Source organism: Hippocampus zosterae, chromosome 7 (assembly GCF_025434085.1).
Source record: "Hippocampus zosterae strain Florida chromosome 7, ASM2543408v3, whole genome shotgun sequence".
In the NCBI taxonomy this organism is placed as follows: Eukaryota; Metazoa; Chordata; class Actinopteri; order Syngnathiformes; family Syngnathidae; genus Hippocampus; species Hippocampus zosterae.
In genome coordinates this window covers 22,662,018-22,689,140 of record NC_067457.1, presented here as the reverse complement: position 1 = coordinate 22,689,140, position 27,123 = coordinate 22,662,018, and the positions used below count along the sequence as shown (strand labels likewise).

General features: G+C 42.3%; 1 protein-coding gene across 1 annotated transcript; it reads left to right on the top strand.

Annotated features, from left to right (window-relative positions):
* Nucleotides 1-1,971: 1,971 nt before the first annotated feature.
* LOC127604999 (sodium/potassium-transporting ATPase subunit alpha-3-like) lies at nucleotides 1,972-18,915 on the top strand. The gene is made up of 23 exons (XM_052072534.1): nucleotides 1,972-2,225; nucleotides 6,959-7,072; nucleotides 7,406-7,465; nucleotides 8,448-8,651; nucleotides 9,307-9,420; nucleotides 9,503-9,637; nucleotides 9,713-9,830; nucleotides 10,497-10,585; nucleotides 10,645-10,824; nucleotides 11,933-12,131; nucleotides 12,524-12,768; nucleotides 12,852-13,044; nucleotides 13,203-13,378; nucleotides 13,447-13,583; nucleotides 13,652-13,802; nucleotides 14,609-14,777; nucleotides 14,844-14,998; nucleotides 15,137-15,260; nucleotides 15,347-15,492; nucleotides 15,960-16,090; nucleotides 16,490-16,591; nucleotides 16,815-16,906; nucleotides 17,061-18,915. The coding sequence occupies exons 1-23, from the start codon at nucleotides 2,220-2,222 to the stop codon at nucleotides 17,087-17,089; spliced, it is 3,069 nt and encodes a 1,022-aa protein (XP_051928494.1). The 5' UTR covers nucleotides 1,972-2,219; the 3' UTR covers nucleotides 17,090-18,915.
* Nucleotides 18,916-27,123: the final 8,208 nt, after the last annotated feature.

Genomic DNA, 27,123 nt, shown 5'->3' with positions numbered 1-27,123 from the left:
CAGCCATAAAAAATAATAAAACCACTCCCCTACAAAATGACATCAATAGAATTGTCCCATGTCCCAGAAATGTAATTTTGCTCATTTTATGAGAAGCACCAAAGTGAATCTTTACTGTTAATGTAGCCAGTGTTTACTGCTCCGGGGAAAGGTTATTTTATGTTTCTTGATTTTCTTGTTTTATTATTAATTGTTAGTCCTGATGGCTGGAAAACAAATTGGGGATCACAAAGTTCTTCATTTTCGTTGACAGAATATCTCTTGTATTTTTGCTAAAAAAACAAAAACAAGAAACATTCCTCATAGTTACAGTTTATTAGCATTTTCCATCATAATATCACAAGCAAATGACAGCATTAGCATTTTTTCCTCTTTTATGGGATTAGTAAACCAAGGCAAAATGACACCTGTTGCTATGGTGATCAGACACCCCCTGCCCCTCAAAAAAAGACCAAGTCTATCAAGTCCATTCCTTTTTGCAGATTCCTCAATCGTGAGGAGTACGTGAGTATTTCGCATGATTTTGTCATTAAAATGAAAATGTTTCTGCTGTGTGCTTAACCTGGCCTCTGCTCCGTTCACAAGTGATGGATGACGCAGCTGCAAGCGGCACCAGGAGAGAAATCAGGCCACGCTTCAATTATGATAGAGCTCGCGATTGATCCCATTTCATACTTATTCGCCCATCTGTTTTATAAGTCACGTTAGACTCTTCTTCATCTTTGTAGTTCATGTGTTGTAAAAGCATACATATAATTGTCTAATCCTCCACACCGGGTGGAAAATAATGATGCCAAAATGAAAGCTTGGCATGCCCTTATTAGTTGACTGTTATGCATGGCATCTTCTGTCATTATGAGGATGAATATCAACCTGCTTAAACCTGATTAACTGTCTTCATACCTGTCAACTTATAAGTTTTCCCCGTATTTTATACGTTTTTTATCATTTTAAATCGTGTACGGCGTATTACAAGTTTTATACAGAAAAAAACAAAACAAAAAAACAATTGTGAAACGATCTCACAAATAACATTTTGGCTCAAATCCAGATAGTCTCACCTGCTGGTAGCCAACGACAATGCCGTCGTCGATCGCTACCATTGTCACAGCAAACGTAAATTGCAATCGTTTATTTTTTCGCTCCGTACGGTCGGATTGATAAAGCATGATGTGCGCATGCGCGGTAAACCGATCTATGGGTTTTTGTTGGTTTGTAAGGGGAATCGTAATCATATTTAAGGGCAGCTATTAGCAGAGGTTGACAGGTATGTGTCCTACTAGTGCACTGAAATGTCCATGTAGTAGTACACTCTTTATCCTCAGCAGTAAGATAATTCAGTGAAGTTGTCGAACCAATAGGGCTTACTAGCAGAACAAATAGGGCGCACTAGTTGAACTTGTTACTCATGAGGGAAAACTGTGCTCTTCTTGACAACGGTGTGCTATTAGTACTAATAGTATTGTGATTAAGGTCTACTAGTTTACAAGTGTCGATTTCAACAAGTAGTTATTCTACTACATAGTACGTCCTGGTTGTTCCCCTCACACAGAATCTTCCATGTAGCTAATAGTAGTAGTATTTGGCTAATAAAATGATTCAAAACGCTAGTAGAACAACTTCTGCACTCCATGACAATGATACTCTATAAATAAAGTTGAGTCATATTGTGGTGAATTGTCTTTGAGTAATAGAACCCTTACTTTAGTTAAATATTTGATTAACGAGCCAATTCTGCTTACACCAGTATTTTTGGTGCGCTATTTCAGCACAATGTGTGAGTACTCGGCGGTACAGGATATTTTCTACTGTTCAGTAGAATTTTTGAAGTTTATTTATTTTAAAAAAGGGCTTTGAAACGATTTTCCTGACCAGTTTATGCGTTTGGAACAAACTCTATTTCCTTGGCTCTATTTCCTTCCGCGCAGGCTGCGAGAGGACGGGGGCGTGCAGTTCCGCGGAAGAACATGGCATCCCAACATCTGCGTGGCTCTACTTTCTTCAGCGGCATCATTTGCGAGGAGGAAAGGAGAAGGCAACGATTTTTTGGAGTCTTGTGCTGATATTTACATTTTTAACACTTTTTCATGACACATTTTCTGTCTCTTTAGGGCCGTAGCTGACAAGTGAAGGGAGACATTTTTTCTTCGACCACCTGACGAGCTTTTCTTAAACGGACAAGTGCACCCACTCAAACCGAACCTCCGAGGAGAGCCAAAATGGGGGTAAGAACATTTTTTAGACAACAACAACAATAACAACACCGTCATCAAGATACATGTCGTCTATTTCTGTATCTGGGGTGCTTAGGTGACGACTCGCTATTTGCGTCACATTTGTGAGTCAATCTACAGCATCAAGTTGCGGAGTACTGGAGTAACGCGTTACTCTAAGGGCGCGTATTAATCTCGTTTAATGCCCATAAACACAAAGGCAGATTTGCTGTGTCTGTGGACTCGGTTATTAATACGTTTAAAGCCCCCCCTGTCGAGATGATAAGCAACAAAACAATGAAACATGTCTGAAAAGCCAACCGCCATTAAACGGGGGGGGGGGGGGGGCGCCATTTAGTCTAAGTGTATGAAGACAGATTGGAGCCTTGCGGCAATGTATGTCTGTCCCCCCCATTCGCAGCATTTGTCTTTATATGATATACATGTTTATTTGGGTGAGGGTTTTGACTCCCATGAAAATAAAATGGATGCCCTAAAAGTTACATTTACTATGTCATTTCCAATTCATTAGGATGGACATCAAATCACAAAAGAAAAATGACTGAAAGTAAATCCATAAGGCATATCAAAACGGTCCTTGATTTCTTGCCATGTTCTCTGTAGCCGCCATGCACTGCTGCTTCAGATCGTTGACTTTGTTCCGATATCTTTCACATAACCCACATCTAGAATGTGATTGTGGAAAAGACAAATGAATACATATTTGGAAAAGCCACTGAGAACGAATCTAAGAATTTAACTTTATTTGTTTTAATTGTTAAGAGATGATACATGAACATGTTTCATAGGGCTATAACGTCATCCCCGATCCGATCCTCCTTACCCCCTCCCGCATGTGCAAGTTATTTGAGATTTTGTTGTTCAGTCTTTTATTCTCATCTGACTTTTTACCAGACCCACACCGTGCCCCTCTCCTACAGGATCACCGTTTGGGTGTTGCTTCCCCCCTCGGCCCTCCACCTTCCTTTTGTTTTCTTTCATAAAAGAAAAGAAATCAGGACGGCATCTGGTTTGAGTCGTCATGTACACTCATAAAAGACTCCAGCCCTTTTCGCCCCATACTAGCACGCAGTGTAGTGAGCGTCCTTTGCAATCCAATCCTTCTAATGAAGTGTGTATTGCAGGGACCTTTCCTCCATGCAGAATTCGAGTGGGTGGGAGGAGGCAAGATGGAATCGTGGAATGAGAGAGCATTCAGGCCAGAATGGAGAAGTTGTGCCACTCTGTCATGCTTTGTCCAAGAGCTCGACCTAGAGTTTGCCCGAGGCTAGCTTAAAAGATTCACTCTGGAGGAGGAGGTGTGGGTGGAGGGGTGTACAAAACGGGAGGCGGGGCGGATTGACGAGGCCTCTGAGGTTAATCAATCGGGAATACACTGATGGTGAGGCTCGGCGAAAATCTAATTGAGACTGGCATTCCCGGTTGGAAGATGGGAGGACGGCGAATGACTGCCATGTCACTTTGAGGAGGGTTGTGGGAAAACATGGAAGGATACCTCAAGTAATGCACATGAGCTATTGGGAATCATGCCGAACGATTTTGAAAAACAATCTAATTGTGACTTTTTTTTCTTCAATATTGCGATTGCTATTTAGAATGCAAATATTTCCTGTTGCCGTATATTTTTGTAACAAACAAAATAAGCATATCATCTGGATTATAATAAATAATATCAGATTTTTTTTTTATACTTAAATGTTTTGCTCAACGGCACGGCGGGGGACTGGTTAGCACATCGGCCTCACAGTGCAGAGGTGCGGGGGTTCGATTCCTGCAACGGCCTTCCTGTATGGAGTTAGCATGTTCGCGCCATGCCTGCGTAGGTTTTTTATGGGTTCTTCAGTTTCCTCCCACGTTCCAAAAAAACATACCTGGCAGTTAATGGAACACTCTAAATTGTCCCTCGGTGTTACTGTAAGTGCGGATGGTTGTTCATCCATGTGTACCCTGTGATTGGCTGGCAACCAGTTCAGGGTGTACCCCGCCAAACAGCCCGAAGACAGCTGGGATAGGCTCCAGAAAGCCCGGAAACGTTGCGGTGGATTAGAAAATGGATGGACGGTTTATGGAAAAATAAAGGCAAATGAACCATGAATTAATATGAAGGACAGTTTTTATCTACATCAGATAGAGTTGTTAACTTTTACTAAACACTTTCACTTGCCAAAGCAATATTGTTCGCCATTTTGCAGTACTTCTGGAAGTAGTGAGTAACCATACGGTTTCCCCATATGGTGCCCTCAACGTATCCCACAATGCATCTTGTTCAAGTAAAGCCAAGAGTTGATAGAGAAAGTGACATATCCCATGATGCAGTGCGCCAAAACAAAAACAAAGAAAAGAAAATGGCTGCTAGAGACAGACGAGGGATGCCGTCAAATACCTCAAGGCGTGAACATATCTTCAATGTCAGTTAAGCAACACTTCACAACACGGATGGACAGCAAGTGAAGCTCACTCAGTTTGTTAAAAATAATAATAATTATAATAGTTTTGATATCTGCTAATAAATTAAGAGCTAAGTGGATACTTAAAATGTGTCAACCGTCATTGGAACATGCGTAAGCAAGTTTTAAAAGCTTTAAACCTTGGATCCATATTTGATCCACATTCTGTAGCTGCTACTATCATTCATTGGTATCTTTTAAGCCCTGCCGGAGGTCTGCGCTTGCACTCATTTGGAGAACTGAATTAGCTTTTAGGAGCAATTTTTAGCATGCAGTGCAATGCAAACCCCTTCATAATCATAATGTTAGCCTAAATTAATAATAGTAATAATAATAATTTCCGAAATCATTTGGATATCAACATAAAAGGCCAACTTGCTTGCTAAAAACTGATTTTCTTTGGAGCTTGTCAGGCTTCCGGGTCATGCTAATCTATCAATGTTGAATACAGACAACTGGACCTTTAAATAAAAAAAAAATTGTGCTTTCTGAAAACATTTTAAAAATGACTTATCAGTCTAATGATAAGCTTCTAAATTTAGGGACTTAAATTCTCGTGTGCCATGACACCACGAGTGTACACAAGATGCTTTTTATTCTTTTTATTTCTTTATTTTTATCAATGTGCATGTTGCGTCATTTGTCAATATTTCATCTATATCTAGTTTCCATCTGAGTACGAGTGTGAGAGTTTTTAATCGATAAAAACGCTGCACTGTGAGCTCAGTCACACCACCAGTGTGCCGTGACGTCAGGCCATAGCGGTGTTTCCATAGATTTGTGTTACATAATACACTTGCACAAGGTACATAATTTAAATTTAAAAAAAAAATCCAGGACCACCTCTCCTCCTCTTCGTCATCCTCCTCAAACTATTTAAAATTCCCCTGTGGTTGGGATGTTGCTAGGAAACCTCACACCCGCTGTTAGCTGTCAATCACAAGCAACTGCCATTTTCTGGCGATGCACATGACCACTGATCATCAGAGTTTCAGCTGTGGCTGTGAGTCATGTTTAAATGCGAACGCAGTAATCGTCGCGATCGGTGTTCAGTCTTGTGATTTGACGCCAGAGGACAAAAGTTGAAAAGCGAATGTATATTCTGAAGGAAAGTGAATGGAAATGAAGTGGTGGGTGGGTGGGGGTATGAAGAAATGGATTATGTAGGAGCTCCCCCCCAGCCCTCCCTCATACAGACAGCAGTTTCTAGGTCGGCTGCTCCACTGAGCTGTGTGTAATCCATGACTTGTCTGTGTGTGTGTGTGTGGGGGGGGACAGGGCCATCGACAATCCTCCAATCAGAACCAAGCACCCACTGCTCGGCAATCTCCACTGGATGATTTCGTCAGATATTGACATGTCTGAATTGTGTATGATGAACGTCATTGTCTTGTATGACCGACTGTTACTCACAGATCATTGTTTTCCATCCGGCTTTGCTTGGCCTAAAATATCTTATTATGCTAATTTGTGACTGAATTTATGTGATTGAAAATTTCTGATTAAAATGCAAATGGATTCACAGTCGTGCTCGACTACAACACTTCTGTGCGTTATTATGGCACAGCAGGAACAGTGAAGAACGGACACTGGGAATAAAATGAATGGAAGCACTTGGACTGACTTGAGTTATTGTTCACTGGGTTAATCTGACCAGTGTAGTAAACAGCTGTAATCTGTTGCACGACAGATGGCACCCACAAACAATTCCAGACTCTCAATTGAAGGTCTTTGAATCCAAATGACATTCATGCAGGACGTGGAGGGGCCAATGAACTCAGGCTCCATTTGGTAGCCATATGAACAAGTTGCCATATAAATAATGTTTTAAACCCTATAATGAACAAGACAGACCTGTGTTGAATAAACGAAAAATAACCATCCCATAATGACAACATGAAAAAGTGACCAAAGGACTGTAATTGTCACCAAAGTATTAAGTAAAGTTTCCGAATACATGAGTACTGTACATGTGATTTTGTTTTTAAAATTATTTTTCATAGGACCTGACTAATCGGCATTTTTACGGAGGCCGATTCCGACATTTGGCAGAATAAAATTTTGATAACCAGTTAATTGGTAATTTTTTTTTTAATGATGTAATGATTAAAATAATTTTGGTGGTCTCTTAACATATACAACAATGCATGTGCAGAATATTGAGGGTGGTGTGACGGCTTGTCTTTTTGAATTAGGCTGAGATTGTTCTCCCTTTCTGTTTGTTATCATTCTTTTTTCTGCTGTCTGTAATGAAGCTTTTCTTGGTCTTCTTGACAGTATGGAAGGTCGGACAGCTACCGCGTGGCCACCACGCAGGACAAGGATGAGAAGGAGTCGCCCAAGAAGAAAGGTGGCAAGGGAATGGATGACCTTAAGAAGGAAGTCCCAATTGTAAGTATTGCGTCAGTATCTCTAGAATGTGAGCATTCTGGCGAAGTGAATCTCCTAACGTTCACTAATACACAAGAGATCCACATTGTAGTACGCAAAAACAATTGTACTTTCTGCCATTTAGTGGAAGAGCTTTTAACTCATTCAGTACCAGCCAATTCTGGACCAAGTCTGAAAAGATGTTTAAAAATGTCTTTGGGAGTGAATGAGTTGTTAATTGTTCTGCCTATCACTATGCATCACAGTCATAGATAGATGAACAAAGATATGATCCTTCATGGTGTAGGATAACGTGGGTAAAGCTGACCGATCGTTTCCGCTTCAACTCTGTAGACGGAGCACAAAATGTCCGTGGAGGAAGTTTGCAGAAAATACACCACTGACATCGTCCAGGTAAGTCAGCATCACGATACATCAAACCAGGGGTGTCCAACTAATTTTTGTGGCAGGCCACATTGTTGATATGGTTTCCCTTGGTGGGCCGTTATGACGGTGAATTTTGTGAAACCATATTGATGTTTAATCACCTCCAGATATTACATATGCAGTGCACAATAAATTGATGGATAACTGGTTTGAAAAACAAGTCAAAAATAATGACTTGTTTCAACATTGTTGACATTAATGGAATAAGGGGTTTGGTGACGAGAAAATATTTGCAATATCATTTGTAATTATGGCTTACATATGACAATTTGAAATTTTTGTTCAGACTTGAGCAAGCGTCATGGTGGTTGACATGCTTGATTTGTGGACCACATAAAATGATGTGGCGGGCCACATTCGGCCCCTAGGCCTTGCCTTCCACACATAGATTTAACTCTTTTATTCCTCAAGATGTATAAATACGTCTAGCAAGCCCACTATGACCCATGATGTACGTATACGTCATTTCTTTTATTTAAAAAATAGATATCATTTCTTTTTTTTTTTGCAGAAGGGTCTTACGCGGCCTCTGACTAAGGATCAGGCTTGTCCGCACTGTAAATCCTTTAAAATCTGTCCAGAAGGTGGCAGCGAATATAAGGGATCAGCCAGGATCATGCTGCAGAACAAGTAGAAGTAGATCAAAATCAAAATAATTCGAATTTCTTTGGGGGAAGAAAATCTTCCACGATGACAAGGGTGATGGAATTGAACTTAAACAAAATGGACATTTGATAAAAATGTAGTTATTTTCTAATGCTGGTTGCTAAAAAAAAATACAGAAAAAGATAGAAACAACCTTTTTTTTTTTTTTTTTTTTTTAATCAGCTGAGCGTCTCATCTTTCTCATCTTCAAAATCCAGTAAAACGGCTCGGATTGAGGGGTTTGCTCCAGAAAAAAATTGCACGCCCTAATGTTCAACATTGACATGTTTGGTGCCCGGTCCAGGGTCTGACCAACGCAAGGGCTGCGGAGTACTTGGCCAGAGACGGCCTCAATGCCCTGACCCCGCCACCCACTACCCCAGAGTGGGTCAAGTTCTGTCGTCAGCTGTTTGGCGGCTTCTCCGTCCTGTTGTGGATCGGCGCCATCCTCTGCTTCCTGGCCTACGCCATCCAGGCCGCCACGGAGGACGAGCCTGCCGGGGATAACGTGAGTGCCGGGTATTCAAACCACAAAATAATGTGGCTTGGGTAATGTGCGGCAGTTGCTCCCCAGGAAGATCGTGTCAGAAGCAGCGCTTTGTTTACAAAATGGCACCGGCCGGGTTCATGCGCTGCCATGGGGGGAGTGTTTTACTCCTGCTATTTGTCACGGCCTTCTTAGCAGGGGGAGTTCAAAGGTCATCCTGGATAGACTCAGGCCAAACTACTATGACACGCGCTGAGAACCAGTGGAATCAACATTGGAGCGCAAATACTATAGATCATGGCTTATATTGTGTCCAGGCTACGACCCAAAATTTGGGTGAGACCGGTTAGTCAGACGGCCGATTTAACAGGTCGATATTAGTGATTTTAAAATGATCACTAATTTGGAAAAAAAAATTCTGCTGATTGTTTCATAAACATAAACTCATTGCAAAGTAAGACAAAGATGACATTCAAAAAATTTCCCCCCAAAATAATTGCCAAAAACGTTTCTCGCTGTCAAGTAAAACAAATACAAGTAGTCCAAAATATATCGGTCGGGCCTTCCCTAAAATAATCAATTTCCCTCTGATCCCAAGCAGCCAAAGAGGTTAACTTGATCTTTAACCAAGAGATTTGTCCCTCTGTATAACCGAGGCCCTCCTTCCGTGTTCCAGTTGTACCTCGGTATCGTGTTGTCAGCTGTGGTCATCATCACTGGCTGCTTCTCCTACTTTCAAGAAGCCAAGAGCTCCAAGATCATGGAGTCCTTCAAGAACATGGTCCCCCAGGTGCGACATGACTCGCCGCATGTCAGCGGGTGGCTTGAAAAGGTGGAGAAAGTAATTGTCTCGCTCGCCTGTGTGTTCCCAGCAAGCCCTGGTGATCCGCGAAGGAGAAAAGATGCAGATCAATGCCGAGCAGGTGGTGGCCGGAGATCTTGTGGAGGTGAAGGGGGGAGACCGGATCCCCGCCGACCTCCGCATCATCTCGTCGCACGGCTGCAAGGTGCGCTGCAAGCAGCGGACCACCCCATTCGTGGCTTCAAGCTAAATACTCACCTTGGCCTTTCGTTTGCGGCAGGTGGACAACTCCTCCTTGACCGGCGAGTCGGAACCTCAGACCAGGTCGCCAGACTGCACTCATGAAAATCCTCTGGAGACCCGGAACATCGCCTTCTTCTCCACAAACTGTGTGGAGGGTAAGACCACCAGATTTGAGATTGTAATTTACAGCTCTGAGGTTTCAGGAAAAAAATGCCCCTAATTCATAAATGCTCCTAAATATATTACTATATTCCATATTATTTTTATTATTATGAAAAGCTGATGTGAAAAAAATAAGGACATATTCTGCACCAAAAATCTGTCAAAGTTTATTTGCATATTTGATTTTAAAAATTGCATCAACTTTGATTTTCCAGTGCGATTCGTGAATTAATTATGAACAATGAAATGTTTTTTTTAAGATAAAATAAATTCCTTAAATGCTTGATTAAATATTTGGTAAATTATAATGAAATGAAATACAGATAGTAAAATGAATGAGAACGTATTATTATTTTGTTATGACGATAAAGGAGTAACATTTTTTACATACAGACTTCTTTTTTTAACCTCATCTACAAATCACTTGGCCCAAAAAATGGCGACTGTGAGCACAAAAATGTTATTTTATTTATGACATAATAGGGCAGTGACTCTAAGTATGGCACACTCGCTCTCCCTCGTGGTACAAAAAAAGAATCGGTAAAATAATCCACTGTAGAAGGTTCTAAATTAACATTAGTCTTTGGCGTCCTCATGTGGTATCATCTTTGCATTACATTGCCTGAAAACCATCCTCTCCTTCCATCCTTTTTGTCCAGGCACAGCCCGCGGTATCGTGGTGTGCACGGGCGATCGCACCGTGATGGGCCGCATTGCCACCCTCACCTCGGGCCTGGAAACCGGCAAGGTGAGCCAGTCACTATGCTCACACCGTGTCATGATATCATGATCTCATCTTCCTCACAGACGCCCATCGCCAAGGAGATCGAGCACTTCATCCACATCATCACTGGCGTGGCCGTCTTCCTCGGCGTGAGTTTCTTCATCCTGTCGCTGGTGCTGGGGTACTCCTGGCTGGAGGCCGTCATCTTCCTCATCGGCATCATCGTCGCCAACGTGCCCGAAGGCCTGCTGGCCACCGTCACTGTGAGTGCCATACCACTGATATAGCAAGCGTAGAAATTTTTTTTTTCACTTAGCCTCTATAAAATGCAAATGGGAATGACATAATTCAAAACAAGTTTTGCTTTTCCCCATTCTGGCATTGGCTTTATTACTTATTTTATTCACTTTCAAACAACTTCTTTTACATAAATATCAGAATTAACTTGCATTCACAGAAATAATAGAATTCAAATATTTTTTTCCCCATAGTTATTGTGCATCAACAGAAATAATAGAAATTTTAAAAAAATTCTCAACAGTAAATGTGAAAATATCTGCTTCCTATTTCGTTCAATATGTACTTGTATAACCACAATCCTGAATGAATTAATGTGAAATTTATATCAACTCCCAGTTTTGCATTTTAAGAAACAACCAAAACTGAAGATAAAACAAGACACAATCAAAAACAGTAGTAAAAGTTGAAAAACAATAGAAAGTAACAAACATTTTAAACACTCATCTTGTCTGTTTCTTAGCAAGCAGTGAACAACACCAAGGATGCACTTTGAACTACAGAAGCCATTTAAAAAATGCATTTTTAAAAGAAATCACCGTGACAAATCAACCCCAACTCATGGAAAACCCTAAATGGATATTGGAATCGGCCCTTATGTTTGGATTCACTTTGTGTGTCTGCTTGCCTTCTCTCTGTGCTTTGTTGTTTCAGTGTGTTGTGTGTTTTTGATTTGTCTGTTGCTCTTTGTATATATTAGTGTCGCTGTATACCTTTATGTGTCTCTTTTTCAGGAAAGTCACATCCGCTGTCTGTCTGTCTCAGTTCATGTAATTTGGCTAACAACTGTTCATTCATTAGTTGTGTTTGACCCCTGCAACCCGCCGTAGTTGTGCATCGTGTTAACTTAACTCTGCTCTGTTTGACCGCTTTACTCACTGCCTGGCTTGTGAAGGATGCTTTGGCTTAAGTGACTTTTGCTTTTGGGTGGGTGTACAATGGACATTTTCAGTTTTATTGGATGACCTTTGGGACGGGGTCTTTCGTGTTCTGGTATAGTATGGTTGCTAAGGTTGGTTTCACTAATAGTTTCCCAAAGAGGCTAACATTGATTTTGTGCTGTCGGCCCGGTAGGTATGTCTCACTCTAACCGCAAAGCGAATGGCCCGCAAAAACTGCCTGGTGAAGAACCTGGAGGCGGTGGAAACGCTGGGTTCCACCTCCACGATCTGCTCGGACAAGACGGGCACCCTCACGCAGAACAGGATGACCGTGGCCCACATGTGGTTTGACAATCAGATCCATGAGGCCGACACTACCGAGGACCAGTCAGGTAAACTCAGAATCAGAATAGCTTTTATTGTCATTGTACCACAGGGTGCAACAAGTTTGCCGGGTCGCGTATTTATAATCGTTTAGGGAGGGGACCCCATCAACCTCAGACTGAGTTTCTGTAAAAAACAATTTGGAAGAAAAAACCTTACCAAACAAGCATACAACACAAAGACTAGCTCATGTGAGGTGGAAATGGGAATGTTGGGTTAAACTTTACAATCCACCCGCAGAGCTCATGCTTTGCACACAACATGGTCCCACCTTCAAACTTCTCTTTTGCCTGCGGCTGAGAAAATGCTGTGGATTGTCCATGACTGCTTGAAATCTGCCGAATGTCTTTCGACAAACAACACGTTCTCACGTGAGTCACGTTCTCATCCGTCTCCCCAGGCTCCTCCTTCGACAAGAGCTCCACGACTTGGGTGTCCCTGGCCCGCATCGCCGCGCTCTGCAACCGCGCCGTGTTCAAGGCCGGCCAGGAGTCGTTGCCCATCCTCAAGCGCGACGTGGCCGGCGACGCCTCCGAGTCAGCGTTGCTGAAGTGCATCGAGCTGTCTTGCGGCGCTGTCAAAACCATGAGGGACAAGAACAAGAAAGTTGCTGAGATACCCTTTAACTCCACCAACAAATATCAGGTTTGTGCAAATCGTTAGGACCCATATTGGCCAGAGTGTTAGGTGCACATTCTGATGGTACTTTGTACTTTCTTCGTTGCCAGCTTTCAATTCATGAGAGCGATGACGAGTCGGACAAACGCTACCTTCTAGTGATGAAGGGAGCCCCAGAGAGGATCCTCGACCGCTGCTCCACCATCATGTTGCAGGGCCGCGAGCAGCCAATGGACGATGAGATGAAGGAGGCCTTCCAGAACGCTTACCTGGAACTGGGAGGCCTGGGGGAGAGAGTGCTGGGTAAAGAGGCTAGCAGCATAAAATTGTCACAGTGTGCTGAAATGCCCGGACGCATAGAAATGCATAATTGAAAGGAATTAGCTCGATGCATGCCATGATTCCTTATGTGACTCCCCTCAAGTATGTCAGGCCCACATCATCTTCTTTGATCCTGCCAGGCTTCTGCCATCTCTTCCTCCCAGAGGAGTCCTACCCAAAAGGTTTTGCCTTTGACACGGACGATGTCAACTTCCAGACAGACAACCTTTGCTTCGTGGGCCTCATGTCTATGATTGACCCACCCCGCGCTGCCGTCCCAGATGCTGTGGGGAAGTGTCGCTCCGCTGGCATTAAGGTGGGGCACCGTCTTCGTCTTTGATCTTGCACCTCCTCAGTTTATGTCAATAGTTTGTTCTCCTTCAGGTCATCATGGTGACAGGTGATCATCCAATCACGGCCAAGGCCATCGCTAAGGGCGTGGGCATCATCTCCGAGGGCAACGAGACAGTAGAAGACATTGCTGCACGTCTCAACATCCCCGTGAGTCAGGTGAACCCCAGGTGAGAGAGCTACCCTTCATGTATGGTCTCGAACCGTTACATTTAATGGTCCTGGTGTGCCGCTGTAGGGACGCAAAAGCCTGCGTGATCCACGGAACAGACCTGAGGGACCTCGACCAAGACCAAATGGATGACATTTTAAGGAACCACACAGAGATCGTCTTTGCTCGAACCTCACCTCAGCAGAAACTCATCATCGTAGAGGGCTGCCAGAGACAGGTACGCTGTGCATTGTGTACCGTATTTTCCGCACTATAAGTCGCTCCTTAGTATAAGTCGCACCAGCCATAAAATGCTTAATAAAAAAGAAAAAACATACATTCAGTAAGTCGTACTGGAGTATAAGTCGCATTTTGGGGGGGAAATTTATGTGATAAAATCCAATCCCAAGAACAGACATGTCATCTTGAAAGGCAAATAAAAATAATAATCGAGAACAACAGGCTGAATATGTATGTTACAAGCTAACGTTACATGACGCATAAACAACGAACTTGCCTGGTATGTTCACATAATATATTAAGACTTATTCAGATAACTGTTGCATAAAGAACATGCTAACAAGTTTACCAAACCATCGGTGTCCCTCCAAATCACTACATCCAATGAAATCTTCATCCTCGCTGTCTGTTTGAAACAAGTCTGCCAACTCTGGAGGTTGATGGGGCGCTTCCTATTCTACATCGCTTACGTCACTCATTGCTGATTTATCACACAGGCCTAGAGCGCCCTCTTGCGGTTTCGTAACATGTGAAATAATATAATAATGTGTGAATAATTTTACACATAAATCGCACCAGAGTATAAATCGCACCCCAGCCCGAACTATGAAAAAACTGTGATTTATAATCTGAAAAATACGGTAATTTTCTTGATTTTATTACTTAGTATAGCTCAATGAACCATTATGTTACATATAATTTAGTGAGATAAATGATGAATGTAAAAAACAATTAGGGGAAAAATGGCTTAATGAATGCAAAAAATGTCACAGAACTCTTCCAAAAATATTTCCCCATTGCCAGGGTGCCATCGTGGCCGTGACGGGTGATGGCGTCAACGACTCTCCCGCCCTCAAGAAGGCCGACATCGGAGTCGCCATGGGAATCTCTGGCTCGGACGTATCCAAACAAGCTGCCGACATGATCCTGCTGGATGATAATTTTGCGTCCATCGTCACGGGCGTGGAGGAAGGTATGCGGAATGTAGCAAAAGAGGCGAGACGGGATGTGACCTGACTTGAACGTTTTGTCCTCGCAGGCCGCCTGATCTTTGACAATCTGAAAAAGTCCATCGCCTACACGCTCACGAGCAACATCCCTGAGATCACCCCCTTCCTCTTCTTCATCCTGGTTAACATCCCGCTTCCTCTGGGTACCATCACCATCCTCTGCATCGACCTGGGCACGGACATGGTGAGACACTTGCCACAAAATTTTTATTTATTTAGTATTTTTTTTTCTTTGTTCAGTGGCAAGAGGAAAAAAAACAATCAGAGACATAGGGTGTGGCTCATGAGGCAGCACTCATTTTTTACACTTTTCCGGACTCAGGTGCCAGCCATCTCCCTGGCATATGAGGCAGCGGAAAGTGACATCATGAAGCGTCAGCCCAGGAACCCGATGAGGGACAAACTGGTCAACGAGAGGCTCATCAGCATCGCCTACGGACAGATCGGTAAGGGGGGGGGGGGGGTGGCTGGTTTTAATAACTGGCGCCTGGGGTTTGGTCACCGTGTCACTTGATTTGCGGCTTGTCTTCAGGTATGATCCAAGCTCTCGGCGGCTTCTTCGCCTACTTCGTCATCATGGCAGAAAACGGCTTCCGGCCCTCTGTGCTGATGGGAATTCGCCTCAACTGGGACGACCGCTCCAACAACGACCTGGAGGACAGCTACGGCCAACAATGGGTACAAGCCACTGAAGAGCGGAATATTATTATTGTGTGAAAGCTGACATCCTCCTTCCACATTTTTCAACTATCCAGCTCATTCATTTGATCTTCGGAGGCTTTTTCACATTTGCAACATTTCCATATTTTTCCATTGTACCGCGTCTCCCCTGAAAATGTTCCCAAATTTATGTAAACAATTTACCTAGTCACGTTCTCCTTCCACGTTCCTCAATCAATTCAAGCAATTCCAAGTTCAAACCATTCAACTCATTCAGAACATTTACAGAGCCATTTTTCACATTCTCCAAATTCCAACATTTTTCAAAATTGTACATCTCCCTGACAAAATTTCCAGCTGATTCACTCTCCACATTAAAAAAAAATTCCCACTCTGCTATTCTGTATTTTGACATTTTCGATATATTCTTACAGCGTTTTCTCAGTGCAGCTTCGGCTTTACAAATATACAAATCTATTTCACAGACATACGAGCAGCGCAAGATCGTGGAGTTCACGTGCCACACGGCCTTCTTCGTCAGCATTGTGGTGGTGCAGTGGGCCGACGTCATCATCTGCAAGACCAGACGCAACTCTGTCTTCCAGCAGGGCATGAGGTCCGCCCGTTTCCATGACCGTTAGTCACAAATGCAGTTAGCATTCGGGAGAGCTTTAACGGAACGAACTCAGTTGTCCCCGATGTTTCTTCAGTTGTAGTTTGAATTAACAGCCGCTAGGGGGAAGCAAAGCGCTTACTTTCATACACAGGCCAATTGATTAGGTACGCCTGCTCAAGCTAAAGCCACTTAACAGAACCAAAATTTTACAACGATATCATACTGGGATTGTCAGAGAGAGAAGGCTTGATTCTTTAAAAAAAATTTAAAAAGTCTCTTATCGTGCTTGTAGTTTAGAGTGACGGTCATTTAGCCAACATCTGGCTCTGTCTTATTTCTTCTGTCAGGAGACTGATCACCTCCTGTTTTTGTGTGCTGATGGTCTTACTTTTCCCACAGGAACAAGATTTTGATTTTTGGCCTGTTTGAGGAAACAGCCCTCGCCGCGTTCCTGTCCTACTGCCCCGGCATGGACGTGGCGCTACGGATGTACCCGCTCAAGTAAGAGAAGCATCCAGCTTTCTGAAATCAACTCTTTCTTTTACGTAAGCTTTATGCTAAACAGACGAGATGGGAGGTTTGTACTCCTTGTTTTAAATCACTACTGGCTAATTTGAAATTACGCCCCACTGCTACTTACTATCTATTATCCTGCCCTCTGGTGGCCAATGCAATGCGTGTTAAAGCATGAAACTGTGACGAACAAAAACTATGAACTTTTTAGGGCCAGCTGGTGGTTCTGCGCCTTCCCGTACAGTTTCCTCATCTTTGTTTACGATGAGATCCGAAAGCTCATCCTGCGTCGAAACCCTGGAGGTAAGCACACACCCACGCACACACCTGTCGTGCGTGGCGATGAATGGATTTAATAAAATAATTTGCCCTATGTAAATCTACTGATCCTAAAATGCGCTGACACTCTGCTCTTTTCTTCTTCTTTTCTTTTTTCGTCTTCTTGTGGTGTGTTCAGGTTGGGTCGAAAAGGAGACATACTATTAAATTATCAAAACATCACAAATGTCTCATCCGCCCCCCCCCAACCCTCTCCAACCCCCTGTCCCCTTGTGTCTCACCTTCCTTCCTCTCCCCTCCCTTTATCCAATCCCGCCCCTCGTCCCCCGCCACCTCTTTCCACACTGTCACCTGATTAGCTCGCACATCACAAATGCACGTTAGACCGCAATGTGGTATCCATTGTTGTTTACATTTAGACAAGTGCATCTTGCCACGGTGACGAGCTGATCATGTTTACTCTTACGCCATCTTCTTTAACTAAAAACACACATACACACACACACACACTAAGATGGCGCCGGGACCAACGACAGAGAGGGAGAGGATGTTGCCGCGGGGGCAAACACACATGCACTCTCTCCCATCGCTTTTTTTTTCCAACACTCAGCTCGAAACTGCCAACTGCCGCCAATGTGCCGTTGCGTGTTGCCATGGCGCCCGAAGTCGCCGTCATTGCCGCTTTCCCAACTCCACTGGTGCGCCGCGCCACTTGTCAGAGAATCTGGAGCGAGTATCGGTACCTTTAATTTTTTTCTGTTTATTTCTAGCTTGGGCAACATAGTCGTAGAGTGGTTATCACCCACCCTCCCCCCGACCTTATTGATCACCTCCTCCTCCGCCACCCTTCCACTGTGTTCGATCTGCTTGTTTTTTTTAACAGGCGGCTCACTGGCTGTTGCTGTTTTTTCAATATTTTTAGTTGTGAGTGAGTACAAAAGCTGCTTGTTTTCATTGACACCTGACGAAGCAACCGTCTCTCCGTCCTCTTCCTCCTCAGCTCTCGAACTTCGCCCCACGCGCGCCTACCCGTCTTATGTCTCGATGCTTGTCTTGTTTGTGAACGCCGTGCTACACCCGCCGTCCTTGTGAAACAAACCACCAGGGGGTGGGCAAACGTTGGCGCTCAAGGGACACATTTGTTTAAATGTTGAATGAAATATGAAATCTATATATGAAACACTTTTTCATTTTCTCTGATATGTACAATAAATCATTTAACTGGTTATATAACCAGATAAGTGAATGAAAAACAAGAAATAAATTTAAAGATTAAAAAAAAGGTTAAATGAATGCAATCCAAATGAAAATGTTAATATTTTTACTGGATTTATAGCCGTCATTTTATTTTTTTTAAATGAGCCCTTCGACATCAAATTACATCAAATTTTAAAAAATTGTTTCTTTACTTGTATTTTATTTCAATGAAATTAACCTGAAAATAAAAAGCACAAAGGTTTGGTGAATGCAGTTGTACGCACAAGTTAAGGCATCATTTCAGGCATTTATTTTATTTTATTTATTTTAATGCAATTCTGTGAAGCATTTTAGAATAGCACAATCATAAAACAAAACGTAGCAATAAAAAAAAGAGTAATGACAAGCTGGTGTTTTTCCTCAAATTGCCATTATTTCACAAATTCTCCCAGGGTGAGTAACTGTAAACTCGGGAGTGCAACAACTGTCCGGCTAAATGAATGGAGCAAATATTACAGATGAGCCACAATTTGCCCACCCCTGCCGCGAAACCTCTTTCCCTCCTCCCTCGGTTATGATTTAAAAAAAACCCACAAAACAATCCTTGTGTATCCTGAGAAAAAGAGATTTCTCTCACGATTTCATGATTTTAATCTGTGAAGCAAGACAATGACTTCACCTGTGGAAACAACAACAAAAAACAAACAAACAAACAAAAAATAATGTACAAGAAAAGAAAGAAAATAGACGATATCTCTTTTTGTTTTCACTTTGCTCTCCATTTTGTTCTTGTGTCATGAACATGGAAAATAAACGCTGTGAACAGTTGTTACTGACTACGGTGTCCTCGCGTCTATTTTTACAAACATTCGCCAATACACATTAATGCCTTTGACCTCTCGCAAGACTTCACGCAAGGACAGTGGAACCTTTCGACAGATCAACAACTGAATGTTTTGTCTTGATGTGAAGAGATTGGCTTCCTCTGACTTTGTCCTCTACATCCTTTCCCTTTTCACTTGTAAGGTGAGTACAAGACTCAACATTAAACAACACTAAACACAATGATTTAAAGCATGAAATCATCATGGTGAATTATCTGCTTACAGTAAACAAGTCAAACTAACAAACATCATCTCACAATATTCATCAATAATCATGCTCAAAGATAAACATTAAAAAATTCATTTAGAGGTGTTGGCATAAAAACCAGGATTTCAGAGGAGGTCGTTTAATTTCAACTAGGCCGTGCTGAACTACTTTTTTTCATTCTTTCAAATTTCCACTTTAATATCCCACCATCTAGTGGACAGTGGTGAAATGACAACAAACAAGATTTAAACCAAAATAATTACTGTTTAAGAAGTGTCAGTAAAATCGCCGCACAAGAATTACTGTGCTATATTGTTTGTAAAATAAATCAAAAGATTGTGATGTCAGATGGCATCCAATTAGTATCATGACCTCTATTTGTGTTAAGTTCTGGCAAATAAGCGATCTTAATTATATATCTTCTATTACATACATTATGTGTGAACCCCCCTAAAACAAATCAGAATACATTTTTGCAAATACCGTATTTTCTTTACCCGTCCAAAGTGTCAAATTGTCCCGCCACATCAAATCTCTGACATCATACGCATTGTGTTGTGATCCGAACTGAGTCTTGAAGTGTGTGTGTGTGTGTGTGTGTTTGTGTTTGTGCACGCGCACAGATGGAGAACAGTCTGGACCTGAAGCTGAGCAGAAAGAATGCGATCATGAGAGTTGAGAAAACAAGCGAGAAGCAGCTTCAGGTTGGACACTTTCACTTCACACCGCTTCTCTGCCTGCATGCATCCGTGCATGTGTGTGTGTGTGTGTGTGTGTGTGTTTCATGAATACTATTACAAGGCTCACGGAGCAAGTGAGTGGTGCTGCACACACCTCTAACTGAGGACATAGGTCACCTCTTCTGTCTTGATTCCTCCCTCTTGTTCCACACACACACACACACACACACACTTAATTCGGGACTCAGGCACACTCTGCGGTGTCGAGGCACCGCAAGGTCGCAGTGTGTCAATTCTTGTCTCCATGGTGACAAAAGCCATCATGAGTGATTAGGTAACAATAATAAGACTCAAAAAACATACAAGGTGAAGAGAAAGAATGCTCTTGGCATGCGTATGGTCTTTATCCTCTGCGAAGAATGACAAATATTACCTCACGACCATTGTGTGAGGACCACTCCGTCATGTTTATCCATGTCATGATCATTCTCTCCCCGGACGGCCGAGGTACGCAACGGAATGTCTATTTAATTGAAGCAAAAACGTAATCATGAAAAAAAAAATCTGTAATTGTTTACATTCTAGGATGTATGGAGTACCATATTATCGTTAGCTTGTTTTTTCTGAAGGACATTTGGGATCACATACGGATTTCCGAATGTGCCCGAAGGCAACAGCAGACTCGATTGGATTCGTTGCAAAGGCAGCACCGATATTCACAAATAGATTTTCATTTTACTACACAAACACTACACATTGAAGGAGATTTGAATGTTGTATTTGAATAACATGGTTTTTAAATGAAGAAAAATTGTATTCATTGTAATATACTGAGTCAAAGTTGCAATATACAGTCATTTTGTTTTTGTTTTTTCCGACTGGTGAATGTGCAGTCAACTTCTGCTAATTGCACAGGTTTTGGGTCTGGGTTGGCATGCAAAGAGTGAAAATCGGCATTTATTTTACACCCATTGGGGAAAAATGTATAATTATTCCACAAACGCTGATGAGCATTCACTGTATGTTTTCAACAACAACAAAAAATGGTGGGGAAAAAAACAAAATTAAATATCAAATAATGAAAAATATATTTTGACTAAAAATGTAACAAAAGCCCCACAAATATTTGAATCCATGGGTGCCGAACCATCATTATATCTAGTTGAGGAAAATATTATACATCACACTGTCCTTAAAGATGAAGATATAAAGCACTACAACTCAAGCGATTTACTGATACATTTTCGTATTGTAGAACATTGTACGAACATGAACAATTATGGCAATTTAAATAATTTGCTTATAAGCGGACATTCGGAAATTTAGAATAAGCACGATTTGAAAATTCTGACATTTTGAAGTCCAAATTAGAGGCACACACCAACAACACAAACACCTTTACACCCCCACCCCTCTCATTCTCCCACCTACCTGATGACACGCACACACATCTTTCCATCTCCTACCGCCTCTAAAACCTTTTCCTCTCTGCTACAAACACACGCACGCACACACACACACACACACACACACACGCCTTCTTTTTTTGTCAACCCCCCCCACCCCCCGCCAGCTCCTCACCTCCCCCCCAGTAATCTGGCTGGCCCGTGGCCTCCCCTCTCTCGCTCCACTGTTCTGTGTGATAGAATATCGATCGCTTCGCCTCGCCTTGGCGGGGAGACGGTGTGTGTGCGTGTTTGCGTGTGTGTGTGCGCGTGGTGGTCAGACGAGCTCCATCCAAGGTTGTTACCACAGCAACGGCGGATGGGTCAGGGGGTTGCCATGGTGCCTAGGTCGCCGGGTCATGGGGAGGGGTCCTGGAGGGATAAGGGGACTGTGGGTTTTTGTGTAGTGGTGGTGTTTGGGGGGGGGGGTGGTTGATACAGAGGTGTCCACTTGTGCTCTTTTCATTTAATTATTTTTCATCAAACTGGAGAACACACTGAAAGTCAATCACACATTGATGGTGATGATGATGATGATATTAACCCTTTCGTGCTCAAATAATGATAACCTGTAACCTGCTAAGCTGTCCACTGTAGTAACCGTCGCACCTGATAGGATTCATGGCGACAACAACACAACTAAATATTCGATCTACAAATGATCATCTATGTTATCTATTCTTTTATTAAGGTGTTGTATACAGTAATCACGCACTGAAGGGATTTTTGCAACAAGCTATATAACAATTTTTTTATTTTTTTATTTGGAACATTTCTAAGCCTTATTGCTGCTTTTCTGGTGCTGATGAGTGAAATCATTTAAATATCAGTAAATATGACCAAAAAAAAACTAGATTCCTTTTCAAGGCCTGAAGTGAATTATGCAAATGTCACTCATATTTGCAAGTTTTACTATTGTTATGCGGAATGTAGGTTTACTTTTGTGGTCATATTTCATGGATTTGAATGAATGAATAGAAAGAAGAATGAGATTCCGCCAGTCAGTTTTGTCATCCGGCCACTGGAGGGCGAGCTCTGCTTTCCTGCATCTTACAAGTGCGACCTAAATAAACAAATGAGCAAGTTTGAATGCCTTACAATCTTCTCTGTTTTTTTTTTTTGTGAGCAAGCGCAGGCTGTCGGGGCCGCCTGGACGCAACCGCAACAGGCGGGACAGGACGTGGATGGCCTCGTGGCCTGGTGGCGTGTCGCCGTGGCAACAGAGAAGATGCTCTGAGGAGAGAAACTCCCGAAAGGCGCACATTGATTAAAAGGTAAGATGCCGGAAAAAGGGAGGCGGAAGTTGGGGGTAAGCTCACACATTTGTCCCGCCTTGGTTACGGCTCGACGACGGGGAAACTTTGGCCGTCTTTCTTTGCTTCGTTTTGCTTCTTTTCCTTCATTACCTGCTTCCTTTACCGTTTTCTTCTTTTCCCTCCTTTTCTTCTTTGCCTTCTATTTTTTTTTCTTCTTCTTTTCTTTCCTTGCATGGTGCTTCTTTTCAGTCATGTCCTTTCTCGTCACATTTTCCTGACTATTTTCTTTCCTTTAGTTGCCTTCTTTTTCTGCGCCGCTTCCTTTTTTTGGGTACTTTTCCCCATCTTTCCTGATTTCATTTCTTTCACGTTTTGTGTTCTGCGTTGTCTTTTCTTTTGCTATTTTTCTTTCTGTTGCATCTTTTCATTCGAGTCCTTTTTATTCTTTTCTTTAGCCTCTTTGTTCTTATTTTTCTGTTCACTTGTTCACTTCTTTTTCTTCTTCCTTTTGTTACTTTTATTTTCCTTCTCTTCCTTTCTTTTGTCGCTTCTCTTTTCTCGACTTCTCTTTCTTTGTTTCCGGTGATTTCCGTTTTCCTTCAAATCTTTTTTTTTTTTCTCCTACCCTCTTTGCAGGCTGCAGGAGTCCAGATGGGCCGCGGCTCCTTTTCTTCTCCGGGGGGTCCTGGCCGCACGTGCCGAGGACACGGGGCCTCGCAGCATTTAATTTAACATACCCTCCCACCCCCTCTTTGTCCTCCTCCTCCACTTCTTCCTTTTTTTCCTCACGCTTTTTTTGATGTTGTTGTTGTTCTCGGCCGCTTCTGACTCCTTGCATGCACGTCTGGTCCTCTCATTCTCTCATCCACTAATCCTTTCATCCGTTTACCTTTTGTTTTTCTCATCCTGTTGTCCACTCATCCTCGCTTCCTCTCATCCACTCACACCGTCCTCTTCTTGTCTTCTCATTCTTTCATGTACATTTTTTCCCCTCATTTTTGCATCCCGTCATCTTGCGTGCCCCTCATCTTCTCATCCTCCGGACAAAGGTCCTCTCATCTTTTCCTGTCAACTTCCCTCATCCTCACATCCGCTCCTCCTCTCATCTTCTTGTTCTTTTAGATTTTTTTCCCCCCCCATCTGCATCTTCCCATCATCTGGCCACCTCATCCTGTGACGCAACAACATGGCAGCACGTGGATTTCATTTCAATAGAGGATGCAAAATTTCACATAATGGGGAGAAAAGAAGCTGTCTTTATCTATGAACTGAGGCAAACCTACAAATGTAAATGCATCCATTCTTTTATTTTTTTTGGTTTCAATGTCAGATCACACACAATTGCCTGACACAATATTTTGTACTCATGGGCCTGGATGTTATGCATTAAAAGAATTGTCAATCAAATGAAATCCTTCATTGGGAAATATGTTGGGCTGCATTGTGTCACACAAAGGGCTGTTTCTATTATTTTTGTGAGTTTTTTTTTTTTTTTGCACATGCACCTAATGATGTGTCTGCTACCTGTATGTCACTTTATGATTTAATTTGTGTTGGTTCTTAATAGGGCAAATAAATTGTACATCTGTACATACACAGGCCCAAACTATAATCATTTTTATAATTGTTCAAATATGGTTTGAATTGCTTTTTTTTTTTTTGCCCTGCTCCTTGAACGTGTCACAGGGTAATTTTTAATCATCCGAACAATTCGCCAAATACAATACAATGTCCATCTTCCACAAGTGGATTGTTGCTTTTCATTCTCATGTTTTTCCTTGTTTTATTATTTAAAATGTATGCCGAGCACATTTGCATACACGGCGTTTTGCTTCCCACGCGTGATCTATTAATGCCGTCTGACTGTAATTGTTCTCGAATGACGACTTTATTTAATGAGCTGCCCGGGTGCGCAAATCGATGCCGACAAGACGTGAGTTCATTATGACAAATCGATTGAAAGGCTGGGAGGCTGCGGTGACGTCACAGCCTTTCCATTCACGGGCCTTTCTGGACACGCACGCGCCTGGCTATCGATCCGCGAGCGCGCAAGCTCGCGGGCAGCGTCTCGTGCAGACGCTGCACGTGGACTTGGCTTGTTCTCCTGTTAACGCTGCTTCATCTTCGAAATGTGAGATTTATTGTCGATTGAACATGTTTATCTGATGCGTGTTGGTTACATTTCAAGACGCTAAATCTGCAGATCAATGAATACAATGTGCGGTTAATAGCTGCAAAATAAAAGGTACAATTTTACGTTTTACACACTGACAATTGACCACATTGTAAGCAAATGTTATCCTTTTTTAGGTAATGTTTGCACTGCATGCATTTGAACCGCATTTTACTGGCACAATCGCAACCTCTGATAAATAAACGTCAATCTGCATATTTTGTTAAAATGACCACATGAATTCATCTGAAAAAAATGGTAACATTTTAATGTAAATTCGAGTGTTTCTTTCAGTAGAAAATGTGAAGGATTTTTTTTTCAAATATGAAATAATTTGACTTTTTTGATTTCTCATTTTGTCTCCACGGTGATAATAAAAGCGCAAATAACTGCCAGGTGTATATATGAGTGCTGTATCTTATTTAAAAGAGAGAAAATAAAAACAGATCAACTAAATGTGTGTTTTTCTTTCATTTGAATGGCTCAGTCACAGCCACTGTTTCCTGCGCACACAAAATTGTCGTGGCTATTTGTAACGAGAATGTTACAAAATTAAATCGTGTCTCCGGTGAATTTACAATTTGTGAACTCCTCTAGAAAAATGTCGGTTTTAGAAAAATACAGCTCCGTGAATTATAAACTCAACAAACGTGCTTTAATTTTTTTTAAAAACAAGAACAATAACAGCAACGTGATTGTGTCTTTAGTGCTGACATGCTGACTTTCCTTTAATTTTGTTTTATTGATTTTTCTCGCTTCAGCTTCCTGGGGTGGCGGTAACCCCACCTCCGTGACGTCAGAGGTCAGCCAGGCCAGCCATTGCCACCACTCGTTACACGCAATCGCCGTCCCTTTTCTCACTTCGGCCACCCATCTCTCCATCCATCCATTCATTCATTCCCCCCCCCCCCCCCCCCACACACACACACAATCGAGCACCAGGTGAGGCCGGCTCCATTTAATCACGTCCCGGAAAGCCCCGAAAGCCGCACTTCTTTTTTGTCGGAACCACGGCGCGTTTTGGAAGCAGTTAAATCGATAGCTGCCGCTGACGCGAATTTGTCACAAAATGAGCCTTCAACTGGCTCGACAGCTCATTTGTGGATTTGGTAATAAAAGAACACGCACTGAAGCCCGTTAAAGTGAAATCACATTCGAGTTTATCGTGTTTTTAAAGTAAGGCTAATCGCACTTAGCTACATTTGGCCCACCTCGATGCACCGTGACGTCACTTCATTTCACGGTTTTTTTTTCTCTTCGAGGTCGATTTAGACTAGTATTAATTCCGTACATTTGATATCTAACATGTGACACTTAGCTCGTTTAATTAAATCAAATTAGCTCAGCAAAACACCCACTTTTGAACGCCGTTGACAACTAATTTCACGTACAACGGCGAAGCTATGGTAAGTGGAAGAAGAATCTTTGATTGAGACACGATAAAACCGTCTGTCAGCGTATTTGTTGCTTCATATCAAATTAAAACAAACACTCGCAATTTAGTCACAAATTAAAAGTCATTTGTGGCTTTAAGTTTGACAGATATTTTAAAATAAAAGCTAGTTTTAAAGGGGTTTTAAACATTGGTTAATCTCTTGAAGCTATATTTGGCCGACGTTTATTTCGTTCCATAAGGTAGAATGGGAACATTCTTCCGTCATGTTTTTACGTTAAGTTGCTTGACTGATCACTGTTAGATTTGTGAGTGAGTTACATGAGAAATTTGTGTGCAGCCAGTCCGGTTGTGTGCATCTCTTCCTCCGTGGCTAATAAGGATCAGAGTGTCTGCTGGCTGATAAGCGGCACAGTCCTGCTGATGCTGCCCCCAAACACCCTCATAACCCCATCATCACTGTGGACCGCAAGAACTGATAACGGCTGTAAGTATACTATTCTTGCTTGCTCCTGTGTGTGTGTGTGTGTGTATTTTTATTAATTTATTTTTCAAATGGATACACTAGCACAATCGTCTCCTCACAAAGTTGAATAGGAACAACTGGACTTTTCCAGGATATTTCACCTTTATTTCAATAAGCTTCTTCAGTTGACAATCTTTGCTGTTTGCCGCGAGAGTTCAAGAATCAACAGTTCATTTATATATAAAAAAATCTGGGATATGTTACTTTTGATGAGGAATATGGCCAAATTCTGTACAGAATGGATCACCCTTTTGAGAGTGGCCTAAATAAAGCCATCGGTGGGAAACTACGGTAGAAAGGCCTACACCAAACAGTTTTTCGCTCGTCAGCTGCGTACAACAATGTGCTGGCATCCACCAAAGAGTGCCGCTGGCCACAGCCAACAAACTGATAAATCACTAACTGACCAACCAACCACCCAAGCAAACCTGCCAAACCAATCAGTCAGTTACAACCCTAACCAGTCAGTTCACTTAATA